The 18,064-nt window shown below is 43.3% G+C and overlaps 2 protein-coding genes across 19 annotated transcripts in view; one reads left to right on the plus strand and one right to left on the minus strand.

Moving 5' to 3' along the window:
• RNF169 (ring finger protein 169) overlaps positions 1-18,064 on the plus strand; it is a 133,595-nt gene that overhangs the window by 86,085 nt on the left and 29,446 nt on the right. For 4 of the 6 annotated variants that reach the window (XR_010121343.1, XR_010121344.1, XR_010121342.1 and 1 more), the window contains exons 5-7: positions 3,360-3,459; positions 4,259-5,742; positions 12,559-13,224. Coding sequence is in view for 2 of the 6 variants with exons in the window: in XM_055282942.2 (XP_055138917.1) it covers positions 3,360-3,459; positions 4,259-5,443 (1,285 nt within the window). In the remaining 4 variants the exon portion in view is untranslated. Of the gene's footprint in view, positions 1-3,359; positions 3,460-4,258; positions 11,164-12,558; positions 13,225-18,064 lie in introns of those variants that run through there. The other 2 variants (XM_055282942.2, XM_055282943.2) reach the window with 1 other exon arrangement.
• The window catches only part of XRRA1 (X-ray radiation resistance associated 1), a 108,417-nt gene continuing 101,117 nt past the window's right edge, over positions 10,765-18,064 (minus strand). For 10 of the 13 annotated variants that reach the window (XM_055282931.2, XM_055282933.2, XM_055282932.2 and 7 more), the window contains 5 exons: positions 16,832-17,173; positions 13,820-14,018; positions 12,925-13,037; positions 12,611-12,716; positions 11,717-12,202 (listed from right to left, as the gene is read on the minus strand). In XM_055282931.2, coding sequence (XP_055138906.1) covers positions 11,949-12,202; positions 12,611-12,716; positions 12,925-13,037; positions 13,820-14,018; positions 16,832-17,173 — 1,014 coding nt within the window. In that variant the 3' untranslated portion in view covers positions 11,717-11,948. Of the gene's footprint in view, positions 12,203-12,610; positions 12,717-12,924; positions 13,038-13,819; positions 14,019-16,831; positions 17,174-18,064 lie in introns of all 13 variants that reach the window. The other 3 variants (XM_055282939.2, XM_063641343.1, XM_063641344.1) reach the window with 1 other exon arrangement.

Consider the following 18,064-nt stretch of genomic DNA (forward strand, 5'->3'; position numbering starts at 1 on the left):
GCAAGATATAAGCTCACCACACAAAAATCGGTTGCATTTCTATACACCAGCAGTGAACAACCCAAAAAGGTAACTATGAAAACAATTCAGTTTACAATAGCATCAAAAAATAGAATACTTATGAATAAATTTAACCGCACTAGTGCAAGACTTGTATGCTGAAAACTACAAAACGTTGCTGAAAGAAAGAAGATCTAAGCAAAAGACTTCCTGTGCTTATGGATTAGAAGACATAATATTGGTAAGATGGCAATACTCTTTAAGTCATTTTACAGATTTAGTGTAACACCTATTAAAATTCCAGTGGTCTTCTTTGCAGAAATGGACAAACATACCGAAACACATATATGAATTTTCAGAGGAGCCCAAATAGTTAAAACAATCTTGAAAAAAAAAAAAAGAACAAAGGTGGAAGACTCAACTCCTGATTTCAAAACTTACTGCAAAGTATAGCAATCAAAACAATGTGGTATTGGAATAAGGGCAGACATGTAAATCCATGGAATAGAGTTGAGAGTCCAGAAATAAACCCATACATCCATGGTCAACTGATTTCCAACAAGGGTGCCAAGACCATTCAGTGGGGAAAGAACAGCCACTTTACATATGGTGCTGGTATAACTGGGTATCTACATGCAAAAGAATGAAGCTGGGCCCCAACCTCATACCACATACAAAAATGAACTCCAGATGGATCAGAGACCTAAATGTAAGTGCTTAAACTATAAAACTCTTAGAAGAAAACACTTGAGGAGTTCAGTTGGGTAATAACTGATCTCTTACAGCACTTATGCTATAGAGTGGTGGACTTCAGTGGCTAGACGCTCCTTTCAGTGAAGGTTGTCTTTTGATCAATCTGTCTCTAATGCTTTGCACAGAGTTGGTGCCCAGTAAAAAGTCTGTTGATCAAATATGAATGGGAGAGGTAATGACAATTTCAGCTATACTAAAGTTTACCAAAAACATTTTAGATTGTCAGAATTTTTTTTTTTTCTTCATTGCGTGCTTGGTCACTGCAAGTGTGTTTCCTCCCTGGGCCTTTTCTTTTGCCAAAATGGAGTTTATGGGGCATGTGAAGACGTTCTCCCCAGCTACAGGTAGTTGTCATTTGTGTATCTGATAACGTAGGCTTGAAAACAGTGACTTTCAATTTGACTGTTTTACACCTGACAAAATGGATTTATAGCCTGTTTTTAAAAAGTAAGTTATTTCTTAATTATGTAATATTTGGAACTTAAGGTCTAGATCCAGCCTCAGTTTGAATACCTCTAACGGCATGGAGCTCAGTGTCTTCCCAGGCAACTATCAGTGAACTGCTCTATTGAAAGTTACAAAAGTCTTTCTCAGGTTGATCAGAAAATCTTTTCCTCTTGGTGTCTGCTTGTTTTGCCAATGGAATCACACCAAACAATTGATATATTTGAAGTAACAATGCTGTCTCTCTCAACTTTACATCCCTTTTTTCTAACCCAAGGTATATATTATTTACCACAGCATTTTAATCTGCTATACAGTATACTTCTGGGTGGCTTACACCACTGACAGTTTCTGTGACTTCTAGGGATGCAAATGAATATCACTATTTTTAATAGTAAACTACCAATCAAGCTGACTTTTACACAGCTGCTTTTATAGGGGGATGTTGAAATTTTCTACTTGCTCCAAAATGTATTTCCCACTAGATAGTACAACTTTCACATCTTTCATTTGGGTTAAATGTTGAATTTCTTGGTAAAGTGCAAGCACGTGATACAGGCTGGCCACCTCTTTCTCCTATTAACACTATGTGGCCATAAGACATAGGATGGGAGGGTTTCGAATGGGAGGAATAACACAGAAGTACTGGAATAGAAGCCCTTATGAGTAGGTAGGACATGCTACCTACTCTACTTACTAGAGATGTAGGGAGAAGAGAGGCACCGTGGGGGAAGGTACCTTACCTCCTTTACAAGTTTTCTCCAAGCTAATGCTGGCATTGTAAAACTCTGAAAACAAGTCTTTTGCTACAAAAGAGTAGATATGATGCATTCCATTCCAAAGCTAAATCGAATCATTTGAAGAAATAATTTCTGTTTGAGATTATCTGCATAACTATATGTCCACCTTGACATATGGCAAATTCCTGTTTATCCTTTGAAATGAACATGCTACAGGAAGACTTTTCCAACCCAGATCTCACTTCATCCCAGGTTATGAGGAACTCTTTATGCCATTTCTGCTTCCTATGCATACTTCTTTTTGTTGTGCCCTTTCACTGTATTGTATTTATTTGCCCACTGGACTCTGATTCCTTGAAGATCTAGACTGTGTCTCATTCTTCTCTGTATTCTCAGTGCCTGGATAATGGCCATCAGTGTCTGGCATACATATAGTAAGTATATGATACATGCTTGGTGAACAGACATATATTTAGGCAAGAGTTGAGGAACAGGGAAACAAAGGCGAGTGAGAAATTAAGTGTCCCTACTTGTTTCTGGGGCAGGTGACAGTCATCTGCACATAATTCTAACATAGATTCACATATGATCCTGGGACAACTGTTAATAGATATCCACATACAAAAGGATAAAGTTGGACTCCAACTTCACACCATTTTGAGTTATAAAATTTAACTCAAAATGGACCAAAGACCTAACTTAAGAGTCAAAATGATAAAACTCTTAGAAGAAAACACTTGGGAAGTTTAGTTGCATACTAACTGCTGTCTTATGGCACTTACTAAGCTATAGTGTAGTGGACTTCAGTATAGAATCCAAGTACTGTGGAGTTTGGTTTGGGTTATAAACTCAATGTCATAAAGACAAAAATCATGTGTTCTTTAAACGTCTGAAATCACTAGGATTTAGGCCTTTGAAAGCTCAAATGTAATGGATTAAAGAAGAGACTACATTTAATTTTGACTCTACATGGAGATCTAATGCACTGCTGTGCATTTTTGTAAGTACTTCAATATTTGTTTTGTGCTTGATTTAGATTGAAGAGAGGTTTGGGTCTAATAAAAAGAAAAATCTGTTGCTTGTAAAGGTGATTTAACATTGTATCCACCCTATTAAGGATAGTGAAATATCTCTACATCTCTCTAAGCATGTTCAAAATAGCCACTGGTTCTGCCTCCTTTTGGCAGGGTCTAGTTTGGAAACAAAACCTTGAACCAAATATCCTCTCTGGAGCACTCTCTTTTGGCAGAATTTCTATTCAGAATGTATTTTGTTAATAAATTAACTCATTTTCTATTGTAGCTGCCCAAGGGAATTCTTTCTTGGTGAGTGGCTTAGAAAGCAAAAAGATATTGTCATCCTTTTTCCTTACCTATATATGGACTAATTTTGACTACTTGTTTTTTATTTATTCTTTTTTAGGAAGCTAAACTCCAAGGTGGAAAGGAGTCAGAGCTGTAGTGACACAGCCCAGGAAAGAGTGAAGAGCAGAGTCAGAGCAGCTCCAGGCAACAAAGCCAAGGTACACCTCAGCCACAGACCTCCGGGACTTGCGAGGCTTGCGCCATCACCCCCTCTGCACATGGTCATGAAATAAACTATTCCAGAAGAGAAGAAGCAGATTGAGCTTCAGGCATACTAGTTATATTGGAGAAGTTCACAAACAGATGTGAAGGAAGAAAGTTTGAATTAGTAGCCAGATGGGTAGAATTAGGGCTACTAGAGAATCCCCCCCTTCCTTTTTTTTAAGAGACAGAGTCTCACTCTGTCACCTAGGCTGGTGTGCAGTGGTGCAACCATAGCTCACTGAAGCCTCAGATTCCTGGGCTCAAGTAGCCTTTCTCACCTCAGCCTCCCAAGTAGCTGGGACTGCAGACACATGCCACCACACCTGGGGAATTTTTAAAGTTTTTTGTAGAGATGGGATCTTGCTGTGTTTTCCAGGCTGGTCTCAAAGTGATACACCTGTCTCAGCTTCCCAAAATGCTGGGATTACAGCACTTTGGGAGGTATAAGCCACCATGCCCGGATAAGAAACCTTTTTTAAAGCTTTAGATAAGTGTTTTTTCTCCCCTACAGATTTTCAGTCTTATTGTTTGAAGTATATAGGATTTTCAGTCTTATTGTTTGAAGTATATAGGATGTTCTGCTAAATGGTATGCTTTCTAAGTTAGGGATTTTCTCCCTTTCTTAGGCTTACTTTACCCTTCATCCCTTTTCTTGTCCTCCCCTTCTCTGTCCCTCCACCATCATAAAGGAATGATGAAGGAAAATGTATATGTATGTGTGTATGAATGCATAATCTTTTTAATCTCTTTCAGGTCACAACTATGACTCCAGCCTCCAACCCCATCATTGGTGTCCTCTTGTCAACTCAAAACAACCGCTGCCTCTCAGCCCCTGACTTAACCATCGAAAAGCGTCTACCCTTCAGCTCCCTTTCATCCTTGGCTTCCCTGCATAAGCCAGAGCGTTCGATCAGCCCTGAGAGCAATGACAGCATCTCCGAAGAACTAAACCATTTCAAGCCCATTGTCTGCTCACCGTGTACCCCTCCCAAGAGACTCCCTGATGGCCGTGTGCTAAGTCCCCTCATCATCAAATCAACTCCACGCAACCTAAACAGAAGCCTGCAGAAGCAGACATCTTATGAGGCCAGTCCACGGATCCTCAAAAAGTGGGAACAGATCTTTCAGGAGCGGCAGATCAAAAAGACCCTTTCAAAAGCCACTCTTACCTCTCTGGCTCCTGAAATGGGGGAAGAGTTACTAGGCTCTGAAGGTATCCATTCTAGCAAGGAGAAGCCGCTTGTGGCTGTAAATACAAGATTGTCTGGTGGGCAGGTCCTCTCTGAGTATACTGGACCTACCTCTGCTGATCTTGATTATTTCCCCTCTGTTAGCCAAACAAAAGCAGAACAGGACAGTGATAATAAAAGTAGCACTGAGATCCCACTGGAAACCTGCTGTTCCTCAGAACTCAAATGGGGAGGCAGTGGGACTTCTTTGGAGAGGGAGCAGTTTGAGGGATTAGGATCAACTCCAGATGCCAAGTTAGACAAAACCTGTATAAGCAGAGCCATGAAAATCACCACAGTTAATTCAGTGCTACCCCAAAACAGTGTTTTGGGTGGAGTCCTCAAAACAAAGAAACAATTGAAGACATTAAATCATTTTGATCTGACTAATGGTGTTCTAGTCGAGAGCCTAAGTGAAGAGCCACTTCCTTCTTTGCGTCGAGGCCGAAAAAGACACTGCAAGACCAAGCACTTAGAACAAAATGGCTCCCTTAAAAAACTGCGACAAACCAGCGGTGAGGTGGGTCTGGCCCCAACAGACCCAGTCCTGCGAGAGATGGAGCAGAAACTTCAGCAAGAGGAAGAGGACCGACAGTTGGCTTTGCAGTTGCAGCGCATGTTTGACAACGAGAGGCGGACTGTGAGCCGGCGAAAAGGAAGTGTGGATCAGTATCTCCTACGGTCCAGCAACATGGCCGGGGCCAAGTAGCACCTAATGAACAGTGTTACCTGTTTTTAAAAGGTCTTAGGCCTTGATCGTTTATCCTGAAGAGCTGAGTGTTCTCACTTTGGTTTTATTTTAATGGCAAAACACTGTCTAATATGGTTCTGAGAGGTTCCAGGGCCTTTGTAGTCAACATCCAAGGGAACAGCATCTCCGTTTCTCTGTGACCCAGGCCAGAAGCCTGAGTGACCCATCCCTAAGGGCTTCTGGGCCAAACCTGGCAGCACCCACTGGGAATGAAATTTGGAACAGCCTCATTCAGGAGCATAATGACCACAGTAATGGTAAAGAGGGGATACCTTCTTAAACTGATAGACTTCCTGGCTTCTTTCAGCAGGGTATTGTTTTAAATCAGCCTTGCAGATAAAAATTAATTCCATCTTTTTCAAAGAAGTGAACAATTTAGTTCCTTGGCAGATCCAAAATGATAGATGGTTATGTTACTCTTTCTGCCGTCCCTTGCCAAAAATAAATACCTATCTTTATCAGTTAAGCTTATGCCTTTACAAAAGTTAATTTACATTCTCTGTTTAAAAAATAGTATTTGGTGAATGCTATATAGTTGACAGAGCACATTTACAGACATTATTTAATTTAGTCTTTCCAAGAGACCTCTCATGTAACTGGCATTAGCCCCATTTTTAGATGATGAAACTGTAGTGCAGATGTTCCGGTTCTCTCAGCTACTAAGTGGCATAACCCATGGATTTTCTAAAGGTTTCCCAAATAGATCACAACCTAAGGGTGTGCCAGGGGAGCCTAGGGGAAGCTAGGCTGGGCATTGAACACTGACAGTGCAGAATCCACATGCAAACAAGATTGATGGGGTGGATAAACATATACTGTGCATTATCCTCATCCCACACAGTTTAGACCCTTCTGCTTTTCTAGGGGTTTCAGCCTATGAGACAAACTATAATCAGGCCTCATTATTACTTTTCACATGGCCAAGGGTTATCTGCAGTGTTGATCTAAAATGCTAAAAATTCACCCTGAAGTCAGGCAAGGAACAATACTTAAACTCCATACTATGGAAACAAGGTATCTAGCTGGATGCAGCTGGTAAATTCAGTCCCATGGACCTTTGGGGGTTTATTTTCCTTAGCAGCTGACACCATGTGTCTTTTGCATCCCTGGTGGTGCTTGGTGCTTCTGCCCATCTGGGCTCATTGAGAATAGGGATCAAGATATGATTTTAGGGAATTTCTGATGGGCTGGCATTCCTCGTGTATGTATGAGTTGTTACTATAAAGTCATGTGACTGGCATTTTAACAGACCTTCCAGAGCTTATATATCCCAATATATGTTGTCTCCTTTGAGTAGCCCCAGCAGGATACTGCTTAGTTTTTCCAGTGCCATTGGTGAAAGTATTTCTGGAACTGTCTTCAAAGACTAGAAACACCGACTCCCAAAATGCTAGAACTGGAAGGGACCTTAATGGTTATCTATTCCAGCCTCCTCCTAAGGTGGTCCTCAGCTTCTAGACCTAGAAGTCAAAGTCCAAACAGTGACCCATTGATCAAGGCAGAAAGTATAACAACTCCTTTTAAGTGTTCTCAGATTTGCCTTTTCTCAGGGCAAATCTTCAGTGTTTTGTGGTGGTTTGTGGTTAGGAGAGAGAATTTAAAGTCTGAGACTAGCCAGCAGCTAGTTGAACCCTCTGGGAAAGAAGGTGGCTTATCAAGTGGGTTTGCAGTAATGAGTGCTGCTGTAAAGCAGAGCCATTTTCTTGTGCAGCTCATAGTTCCCAGTTCCCAAAGAGAAGTTCCAGAGATGTCTTAAACATTGTGGTCATCACTGAGATAGGTAGAATCTCTTTGGTGACTACTTTGGTGGGGAACATCACTCATCTGAATGTATGCATTCTGTGTTGTGTGCGTGTGTATGCACATGTGCAGATGTATGTTTTAAAAACATATATCAATCTCATGATTTTATAGTCACACCACTTCAGTTCTAGGCCCTACCAACAACTTATGTCCTCCAAGGGCTGCTGAAGGGCGTGTTTGTGCCCAAAACAGAAGAGCTGGCTCTGGTTTACAGAAGACAGGGAGGGTGACCTTACTATAAATGCCCTTAGAGGAAACTTATCAGTTACTGCCATTTCACGCATTTCCTTTTTGATCTTAGTAAATATTATTGGAAGGCTAGTCTTGTTGGTAGGAGCAAAGACACTTATTTTTCCACTTGCCATCTTTTTCTATATCTCCAGTAATTTGAAAAACACTTTTCAGTTGGAATTGATTTTTGTCTTTGGTAAAAAGAAATATTTTTAATAGATAAAAGATATATATTTTAAATATTTCCCCAAATTAATACTTTCATTTTAAGAATTGCACAGCAGTCGCAACAAGTGCAGAATGAAGAACAAATTCTTGTTAAGCAAATATTCCAAACTGTAGGTCCAGCTTACTGCCTTCCCACCTTGTACCTACAGTGATGCCTAGGATGGTATTGACAGTTGTTTTCTAAACTTCCTGCTGAGCAACAGTCTTTCAAATATAGGTAGAGTGGTCTAGGTTAAGGAGGGAGGAGGGTTGATCTTTAATCAGGTTGCCTTTAGAGGAAGGAAAAACCACTAAGGTATTATCTGTATTTTAAGATGCTTCCCATCCTTAATAACTAAAACCTGAATGCTTTTTCTTTCTGAAAAGTCTCCCTCTCTCCTTCCATGATTGTGAAGTCGGTTAAAAGTCGATATGTTGATATGGATTATTTGGGGGAAAAGAAAAGGACAAGGAAGGAAACAGAACGATGGGAAGGGTTTGTGAGCAAGAACAAGAGGTGCAGGATTTCACAAAACAAATTCCTCACGAATCATTGCAGTCCAGTTCACCATACAAATTACCCATGTCTTACTCTGTTCCTTGTATATATATGCAGTCTGGGCTTTTTTCTTATTAAAGGGGAAGTTATGAGAGGTGGGAGGGTGAAGGTCAGTCTGAGGGGAAATCCAAGAAATGTGGTGCCCTTAGAAGGGGGCTGTCAGCTCTTGTCCATAGAGAGGGAAAGATACTTTGAGAAAATGTTCGTGACCCATTGATTGTATCTGCTGGAAGAAGTCATCTGGGCCTGTTGGGTTGGTATCAGATCAGGGGATTATGCATCCAGCCCCTGGCCCCTTTGATATAATTAATTGCCTGTTTTTAAAAAAGGTTAAGTCTTCTTGGGTGTGGCTTGCCGGGGAAACTCCTAAGTGGCTTCACTTATTTTTTAAATTTTAATTTAATTTTTAAATTTTTGCTTGGAAGAAGCACTGGTAATAAATGTTTTATTTTTTGTTCATTTTCCCTAAAGGAAAAATGTCCTTAAGAGATTAAAGCTTTTAATTGATTACTGTCTGGTTACAAACTGACAAACTGGCAAACTGACTAAAATGGGAAGCTGCTACTGTGCCTGACTCATGCAGCTGATGACCGAAGGCTCATCCTTTCTTTTCTATTTGACAAACAAACAAACATTTACTGAGCTTCAAACTTGTGCCAACCCTGGGCTGGACTGTGGAGATAAAGCAGTTCCTGCTCTTGAGGCGCTCAATGTCTAATGGAATGCATCTGAGTGTATGTGTGGCTGGAGAGTTCGTTTATGGTCTTAGGAAAGCCATTTCTGGTCCCATTTAGAAAACTGACCAGCACCCAGCAAGCTGCATTCTACATTTTAGAGACCCCATCGGTATTTGTGAATTTGATTGCACAATTGCTTTTCCTTTACTAAGTAATGTTATGGAAGGAGAATGAATTTTCTCCTCTAGTGATTACAGGACATCATTAACATCTCTTCAGAAACTGCTTTTAGCTTAAGCCCCAAGAAGTGAGGTGGGTTGTGGATCACTGACATGGCCAGGGGAGGCCCACACCTCAATTTAGTAACCTCCTAATCTCTCTGAGCTGGCAGCAACTTGGGATTCCTTTCCTTTTTCCTGCCTAACTTTTCATTGAAATATCTAGTAGGAGAGTGGGAAAAGAGAAGAATCAAAGGCTGGGTCACAGTCATAGAATGTTACAGCTGGAATGGGCATGGAAATCATCCAAGTAAGTTAAACTTCTTCTCTGCCCCCCCCGCACCCCCACCTTTTTTTTTAACCAAACGAGGAACTTGTGATCCAGTACCCTATTTTATAGTGTAGTTTTCCAGGGTCTGAATAAATAATCGTTAAAGTTTGACACACGCAGATACATGCACCAATGATGAGGATACCCCCAAATGACTTAGGAGGCTTTTATTTTAATAGCTTTTTCTTCCTGATTTTTTTTTCAGTTAAATGTACCTATAGCCCCTGAATACATGCTCAGGTAGAGAAAGTTTCCATAGTATAAGTAAGTAAAGTAAGATGAATGTGGAATCTTGGAAAGTGATATATTTTGATTGGAATAATTTTAATTAAATTTAATGTTTTTAATTAAGAATTAAAAGCCAGCTAGCCAAATTTTCTTTAAAAATTGGAAACTCATTATGGTCTTAAATTGTTCTCAGCCAGACTTTTCCTCATCAACCCATTGAGTGGTCTTTTGAACTGGTACCTAAACATACCTGGTTATGAATTCTCAAAAGAGAAAGCAGGTCTGGGGCGGGGTGGTCAGGGGGCAGATTCTAGGGAAAGTGCTGAAGAGATTTTCTTCTGAAGATGATCTAGGAAATGCATCTTTATACATGATTGTTACCCGCTGTAGCTTTCTGAAGATATTGTAGGAAAGAGACTAAGATAAATGCAAGGGTCACCAGTTTAGAGATTAGTCAAATTGGAAAAAAAGTGCCAAGACTGGATGTGCAGATTGTTCTATGTATTATCAGTATTTGTTTTTTCCTCTTAAGGAAAAAATTTATACTCTCTCCTTTGTGAGTAAATGCCTCCTTAATGCCTTTTAAGTAAGGTGGCAACTTTTAACTGTCATCTTGTGAGAGGCAACCTCAAACTCTTAAGCAGACTCCCTCTCTTCCTTTCTGGTGTCTTAAATCAAGAACTAGTTTGAAGCCAAGGCAAAGCAAAGTTTGTTCATCTTCCTTTCCTATCAATCATTTAATATAAGGTAAAATAGGCCATGAACTCGCTCTTCAAATACCATAGTTCAAGAGTAGCTGTTGGCCCTGGTTCCAGATTAATATAGCAGTAGGCAGATTGCCCCTTGTTGGGGCCACCACCCTCTAAAGCTGTGCCACCAATGACAGCAGGGGTTCTTCCTCATTGGGTTCAAGTTTGCATCAAACATGGTATTACCAACGCTGAGCCTCCAGCAGAGCACTTAAAAGTCCTAGTGAGAAAATAGATACTATGCAAAGGAAAACAATTTAAATGCCAACGAATAGATTTTTTTTTTTTTTGAGCCTGATATACTGTTTACTCTCAACTCTTTGTACAAATATTGTCCAAAGGGCCTTTTCCCCTCCTGCCTAGAAAATAGGTTGTGTATTGGTTTTATTCAACCTGCTGTCTGCTTTAGGATTGGAGAAGGTACCTGGATCCTTGTGGACTGCCACTGCTGGCTGCCTCCTCTCCAACTCATCAGAAGAGCATTTTGACAAAGACAGAGGACTTGGACCAGGGCATGCCCTGTTGGGGATGCTTCTGTCAGCAAGGACATGGCATGGAATCAAGTGGGCTGATGTGTTATTTAAACAGTACCAAAGTGCATTCTTCAATGTATGTTTGCCTGCTTAAGGCGAGGCCCAAGTTGAGAATACAGTAAAGGAAACTCATGAAAGTCGATGTTCTGTTTCTAGTCAGAGTCTTGTCTCTGGAGAACAATCTCAGACAAAAACATGGGTTAAGCTTAGGCTGTGTGTGGATTTTTGGTGCTGTATGTGCTCTGGGAGATGCCCCATGTTGGATGTCTTGCTTTGGCATTCTGAATGGCAGTAGAGATTAGGAGCAGGGATGGGGTTTCCATGGTGTATAACCATGTCTTTTGGCATAAGTTATCTCCAGTTTACAGTTTGCTCCAATTTACTATCATGTTCACGTTCAACCATTCATGCTCCTAATGAAGGAACCAAGAAAGAGTCTGAGTAAAGAATGAATATACAGGATGACACTGTCCCTGCACATTAGCGCTGTACTCACAAGATCTGGTTTTTAAAAATACCCTTTTTGGAACCATTGTTCAGGAATTTGGTAAGATCCCCTTGGTGTCAGTTTCTCATACAACAGAGAACAAATGTATCCCTGTTGCATCTGAACTGGAAAACCATTTTTAGAGGGAGGTATGACAATGCTGCTGTGGCCTGGGTTCCAAGAAAGAATGCATATGGTACCCGGTCTATTGCCCTGTGCACCCACTCTTTATTGCCGCTGGGCCAGGCACCAGGTCATGCCTGGGCCAAGGAGGGGAGATCTTGACAAGGGGATGCCACCTTGTGGCCAGCGAGTGGGGCCCAGCTGAGCTCTGAGGCCTGTGGCCGGCTGGTCAACCTTGAGGTGCGGTCCAGGGCACAGAGCCCTCGGGGAGAGCTGGGGCACAGGCCGGGTGGTGCACACAGCCTCCATGCACAGCCCTAGCCTTGTGAGTCACTGGCTGTGGGCTCCTGGCAGAACTCATCCATGAACTCGAGGAAGCGGCCAAATTTGGGCTGGCTCTCACTCAGCGCTGGGCAGGCCGGGGGGAGCGGGGTAGTCCTGAACACTGTCCGCAGAGAGCCACTCACCAGCTGCCGGTAACGTGCCTGGAACTCCTTCAACAGCCTCTTGGCCTCCAGGTACTGCTTGTGATTCACCAGCCGCCGTTCTGTCCACCGGTGCAGGACAGCACCTGCAGGAAAAGAAGCCAGGAGAGGCACCAAGCTCATCCTGGTTCTCACCCAGCTGGAAGCAAGAGGATTGGGTCCAGAGACCCTTGGAAAATGGGATGTCGTGGCAGGAGGATGCTAAGGGGCTAAAAATGGCCTTTCCAGCTTGGGGCAGTAGGAAGTCAGTGACTTCCTACTGCCCCTGTGCATTGACTCTATCTTAAGCCCTGGTTCAGGAACTTAACATGCTGTGTGGTTTTAGGCAACTCCCTGCCTCATGCTGGCTCTCCTTTTCTCCATCTACATATAGAGACTGATGTAGGCAGTTGCTCTCTAAGGGCCTTTCCTGCACTGACACAAGCCCTTTCTTTGCCTTTAGCCAGCAGGAGTGAACTGGATCTGGGATCCTGGCAGCCGTGGCAGAGCCGTACCTAGTGGAGCCTCTGTAATGTTCCGGGGATCCCGCAAGCGAATGAAGATGTCATCCAGCAGCTGGGCTCTAGTCTTCCTTGGGGGTGGAATTGGGATTCTCTGGGCCTGGCAGAAGGTCATGGAGGAGGGTGTTATCCCAGGTTTATGCACAGACTTTCCTGGCCTAACTTCATACAGTCACAGCAACAGGCTGGGGAGCATCTGGGGGTGCTGGGAAAGCATGGCCCTCAGAGGGTCCCAAGGTGACAGCCACATCTGTACCTGTGGGCGGTACTCAGGGGCCATTTACACATTCAGTGAGCTGGATGTTTACCCGTTTTTTGGGAACATAGGGTTTCTGAAGAGTGTCCAGCTTGGGCTTGGAGGAGTGGCACAGGAGTGGGTGCTTCAGCATTTCTTGCAGGGCTTGTGCATTCTTCTGGATTCCTAGGGCAAGAAGGCAAGACTGAGTCAAGGCACTTCCCCCTCCTCCTCCCAGATGCCTCCCCTGATTGCTTCATTCCTCAGTCTCACAGCAGCTCTAGGTAAAAGGATTTGAGAGTCCCCAAAAGAAAACAATGCTTCCAGGTTTCTTCCGGATCTGTTCCAGTGTCTGAAGTTCCATCATTCTTCAGTGAGTATTTGTCCCATATTATAACGGAAAAATAGCACAGATTGTAATGGGTAAATAGTATTGGAGTGGGGGAAAAGTCTGGCTCCAGTGTGACCCCATTAACCTCAGGGGGTTATATCGCAGGGGCTGACACCCAGAACAGCCCAGCTGAATGCCAGTTGCTTTGGAAGTACTGAGTAACACAGAGATGAAGCTGCCTCCTTTGCCTCCAACCAGATAGGAAGGATTTTGGACGTTCAGTTTGGGAACTTAACCTGGGCTGGGAAAAGCTCAAGAATCTGGCCATTCTGGGTGTTCATTCATCAAACTTCTCCTGAGGAGAGACTTTATCATCCAGAGCAGCTAGGCCGAGACTGACTAGAATCTCTGAATAAACTGTGGCTCCCCATAAGCCAGTGAAGGCCCAAGCCAGGACAGGGGTCCCAGTATGTGGGGCTTCAAAGGACACCCTAAAAGCCCTTTGACAAGTATTTAGACAGAGGACAGCACCCTAGTTGGGAAAAGGCAGCTTGGTGCCAGCCTTGGCTTGACCCTGACTTGCTCTGGATTGTGGAGATGCCCTCTTGCCCTAGAGCAAGGATATGCCCTCACATACCCTTTGGCTCAATGAAGGCTGGATCAGGCTTGGCTGTCAGCAGTTCTTCATAGCCGTGGTACTTGCTGGGAAGGGAGGCAGTTGGGAGCTTCCTCCGAGTCCCTTTCACCTCTCTGGGTGCCGCTGGTGGTTTCTTTTGGTCTTTCTCCTTCAACTCTAAATCATCCTTATGGATGGCAGAGGAAGGCAGTTCACTCACCTGTGCCCAGGAAGAAAATGCATTCATTTGTCATTCATTCATTCATTCATTCCATGAACATTCGGAGCATCATCTCTGCTGGTCTCTGCTGGGCCCTGTTAAGGGCAAGGGTAAGACCAAGACTGGGATGGAAGGAGGCAGACATAAAAATAGACAATTGATAAATGCTTTAACAGAGGGAATACAGTGGTTTTGGGTGATCCCAGAGGAAGCCCCAACCTAGCCAAGAACCTCCACTGGAGGAATGCCTTAGCCTGAGCTAAGTCTTGAAGAGCCAGGAGAGCCATCCCTACGGAGCAATGGGGAGAGGTGTGGACTGCAAATGATGAGAAAGAATGATTGTTTCAGACAAGGAACAGCATGAGCAAAGATGCAGAGGTAAGAAACATCAAGGTGCATTTTGGGGGAACTAAAGATTGGTACAGTTAAGTACAAAGTGAAGAGACAGGTAACTGCAGTGGTAAGCAGGACCCAGATCAGTAAGGACCATTATATGCCGAGCTGAGGGTGCATTTTATTTTGTATTTTCTTTATCCTCACTCTGATGGCAAACCATGGAGGATTTTAGCCTATCCTAATGGCTTTATAAGAAATCTGTATGTCATGTAGGGATGTATTTATTAAAATTACTCACCAGGTGGGGTGGCACATGCCTGTAGTCCTAGCTACTCAGGAGGCTGAGATGGGAGGACTCCTTGAGCTCGGGAGCTCTGGGCTGTAGTGCATTATGCTCGAGTGTCCACACTATGGCATCAATATGGTGACCTCCCAGGAGTGGGAGACCACCAGGTTGCCTAAGGAGAGATGAACTTGCCTAGGTAGAAAATGGAGCAGGTCAAAACTCGCATCCTGATGAGTAGTGGGATGGTACCTGTGAACAGCCATTGCACTACGGCCTGGGCAATATCGTGAGACCCCATCATGTATATACGTGTGTGTGTGTATTTGTGAGTATATATTATATATACACACGTATGTGTATACATATATATGACCTATAACAAGCAAAAAAGCTGAATTAGCAATTTTTAAACTTCCCACAAAGAAAAGCCAAGGACCAGATGGTTTCACTGGTGAATTCTACCAAACATTTAAAAAAGAATTAACACCAATACTTCACAAACTCTTCCAAAAATTAAAAGAGGCTTATTCTCTGAGGTTAGTATTACCCTGGAATCTAAACTAGAGAAAGACATTACAAGAAAGGAAAAATACAAAGCAGTATCACTTATGAATATAAATGCAAACATTCTCAAAAAATATTAGCAAACTGAATTCAACAAGTAAAAGGGATTATATACTATGACCAAGTGAGATTTATCCTAGGAATGAAAGGTTGGTTTAACATCTGGAAATCAATTAATGTAATATATCAAAACCATATGATCATCTCAATAGACATAGGAAAAGCCCACTCTGTCATGATTAAAAAACACTCAAACTAGGAATAGAAAGTAACTTCCTCAACCAGATAAAGAGCATCTATGGAAAACCCTCACCTAATATCATAATTAATGGTGAAAGACTGAATGCTTTCCCCTTAAGAACAGGCACAAGACAAGGAAGTCTGCTCTCACCACTTCTGTTCATCACTGTATTAAAGGTTATAGCCAGGACAATTAGGCCAGAAAAAAAAAAGATTTTTTTTTTTTTTTCTGAAAACATGGTGACTCATAATTGACTGTATTGCTTTGGCCGCTAGCTCAGAACTGCATTTTGTCAAAACATCTTTATTATAATAGCAGCAGTGCATGATGTGCCTTTTTGAGTGACAGAATTACCCTTGTACTATTTCCTTTCCTGTCCATATTTTCTTTTCATCTAACTCTCTCAAATTGTTTCTTTTAAAATGCTTATTTATATTCTGCATTGCTCCAAAAAGGTTCTGAGATACTTCTTTAAGATACTTTTATACTGTATAAATTTATATGTCACTATAAGTCATCTGTGGAAAAAGAAATAGATGGAGAGTTAGACCTCCATGAATGGATGGATGTACATCCTGGAAAGATCTGGCAGTGAGCAGATTGGAGGGCAAGACTGCAGGCAGGGAGATCTGGGAGAGGGATGGTACAGTAATAAAGTTCAAGGGGGCCCTGCCAACTCTTCTAGTCTTATATTACCCTTTGCCACATGCCACCCTTCTGCTGCACTGACACTAAACATTTGTGGTTTCTGCATGTACCATTTTAATTTCCTTCCTCTATCCTGTTTCATGCTGTTTCCTCTGTCCAGAATGCCCTTGCTGCTATATCTTCACCTTTTTAATTCCTACTCAGCCTGTAAATCTCAGCTGAGCCTCTTCCAGGAAGCCCTCCTGGGCTGGGGCAGAGGCATCTCTCCTTCCTCCAGGCTCCTAGCCTCTAGGATTCCCTCAGTCTCAGCACTGATTGCATGAGTTGTTCCTGTCTCTGTTCCCCATTATACTGAGAGCACCTCAAGGGCACGACCTGCATCTGATCTATGTTCCCAGGATCCACAGGCAGCATCAAAAGTGAGGAGACCTGAAGCAGAGAGGTACAGGCAGCAGCAAACCCCTCTGAAAAACTAGTTGGAATCACACCCCAGTCAGACCCCAGATCTTGTCTGTGCCGCAGAATCATGACTTGTCCCCATGGGTGTCCCTATCAGTGGCCTCAGACCAGAGATATCCCAGAAGAGACTTGCAAGCTCTGCCAAGGGTGCTGACTTCTTGTTTCCAGACCTGCCATGTGCTTGTTGCTCCTAGCTGTCCACAGCAGTCGAGCCTAAGGGCTGCACAGGAACCTGTGGGAGATAGCAACAAGTGGGCAGGGGCAGCTGGATACAGGTACCTGGGTCAGGAAGATGGACTCTGTGCTCTTGGAGTCCTCATCTGATGGGCGCTCTGGGCTGAGGTGGACAGCTGTGTCACTCAGGTGGGACAGGGTCTCTACACTATGCACAGTGGAGTCGGAGCAGATGGGAGGCAGTGGCACGAAGATCCGCCGAGACAGGGAAAGGCCTTCCAGGCTCTCAGTGGGCATCTCTGACTCCACAGAAGTGCTTTTGGTAGTGGGCAGATCTTCAGCCAGCTCTGCCTCTAGCATATCCTTTGAGGGAGACTTAACTGTAGTCACGCGTGGGTGATGGAGCACCAGAGGCTGCTTTGGCACCTTTGGGATTTCGGTTTTCACCTGTCATGGAGAAGGGCTGGAATGAATTTGCTTCCTAATTAGGATTCTCTCCTCCTGGGCCTCACCAGCCTAAGGCCACTTGTATAGCAGCCGGAGTGCTGGGTACGGACTGAGGGGGAGGTGGAAAGGGAAATCATACTTGGTGGGCATCTATGATGTGCCCCATGCATGATGTAAGTTGTTTTATTTCTACCTTGAAACTACCCAATGAATCATCATCCCCAATTTTATAGATGAGGAAACAGAGGCTTAGAGAGGTAAAATGACCTGTCCAAGTCCCAGAGTGATTTGGTGGTAGTGCCTGGACGATGTAATTCCAGTCCTGGGCTCCAGGCTTCATGCTGCATCCCTGACCATACGTCACTCTGGCCCTCAGTAGTCTCACTCTTCAGATGAGGGTTTAACATGGTGCCTATGGCTTTCCCCAGGGACTCCGAGGAGAGGGTGTTGGGGAGTGGTCCTGTATTTTCTGGAAGATGGCAACACCAGGCCCCTTTCAGGATGCTGGTCCCTCTACCCTATATAAAGATCCTAAAGATACATCTTTCTGAAGGTTCAGGACCAAGAAAATAATTCCCTTAATTAGTAAAAGCCTGTAACCATTCTCCCCCTCCTCCTCAGCCTCAGCTGCCAGGTGTCCATGTGCCCTCAGCTGGGCTTAGTTCTTTCCCTCTCCCCCTTTACATAGCGGATTGTTTTCACTCTTTGTCAGAGGTATTTGGTTCACTTATACCTGTACTTTTACTGAGAGATGTAAGTTGTGTAGTGGAAAGATTCCAAGCACTGTAGTTAGAAAAATACAGGCTGGAATACAGGTCTATCCTTTGAGCTCCCATTTCCTCCTTGTGCCGCTCTCACAGAGTTCCACCAAATGAAATGGTGTGTGCAAAT

Source organism: Symphalangus syndactylus, chromosome 6 (assembly GCF_028878055.3).
Source record: "Symphalangus syndactylus isolate Jambi chromosome 6, NHGRI_mSymSyn1-v2.1_pri, whole genome shotgun sequence".
Taxonomy (NCBI): domain Eukaryota; kingdom Metazoa; phylum Chordata; class Mammalia; order Primates; family Hylobatidae; genus Symphalangus; species Symphalangus syndactylus.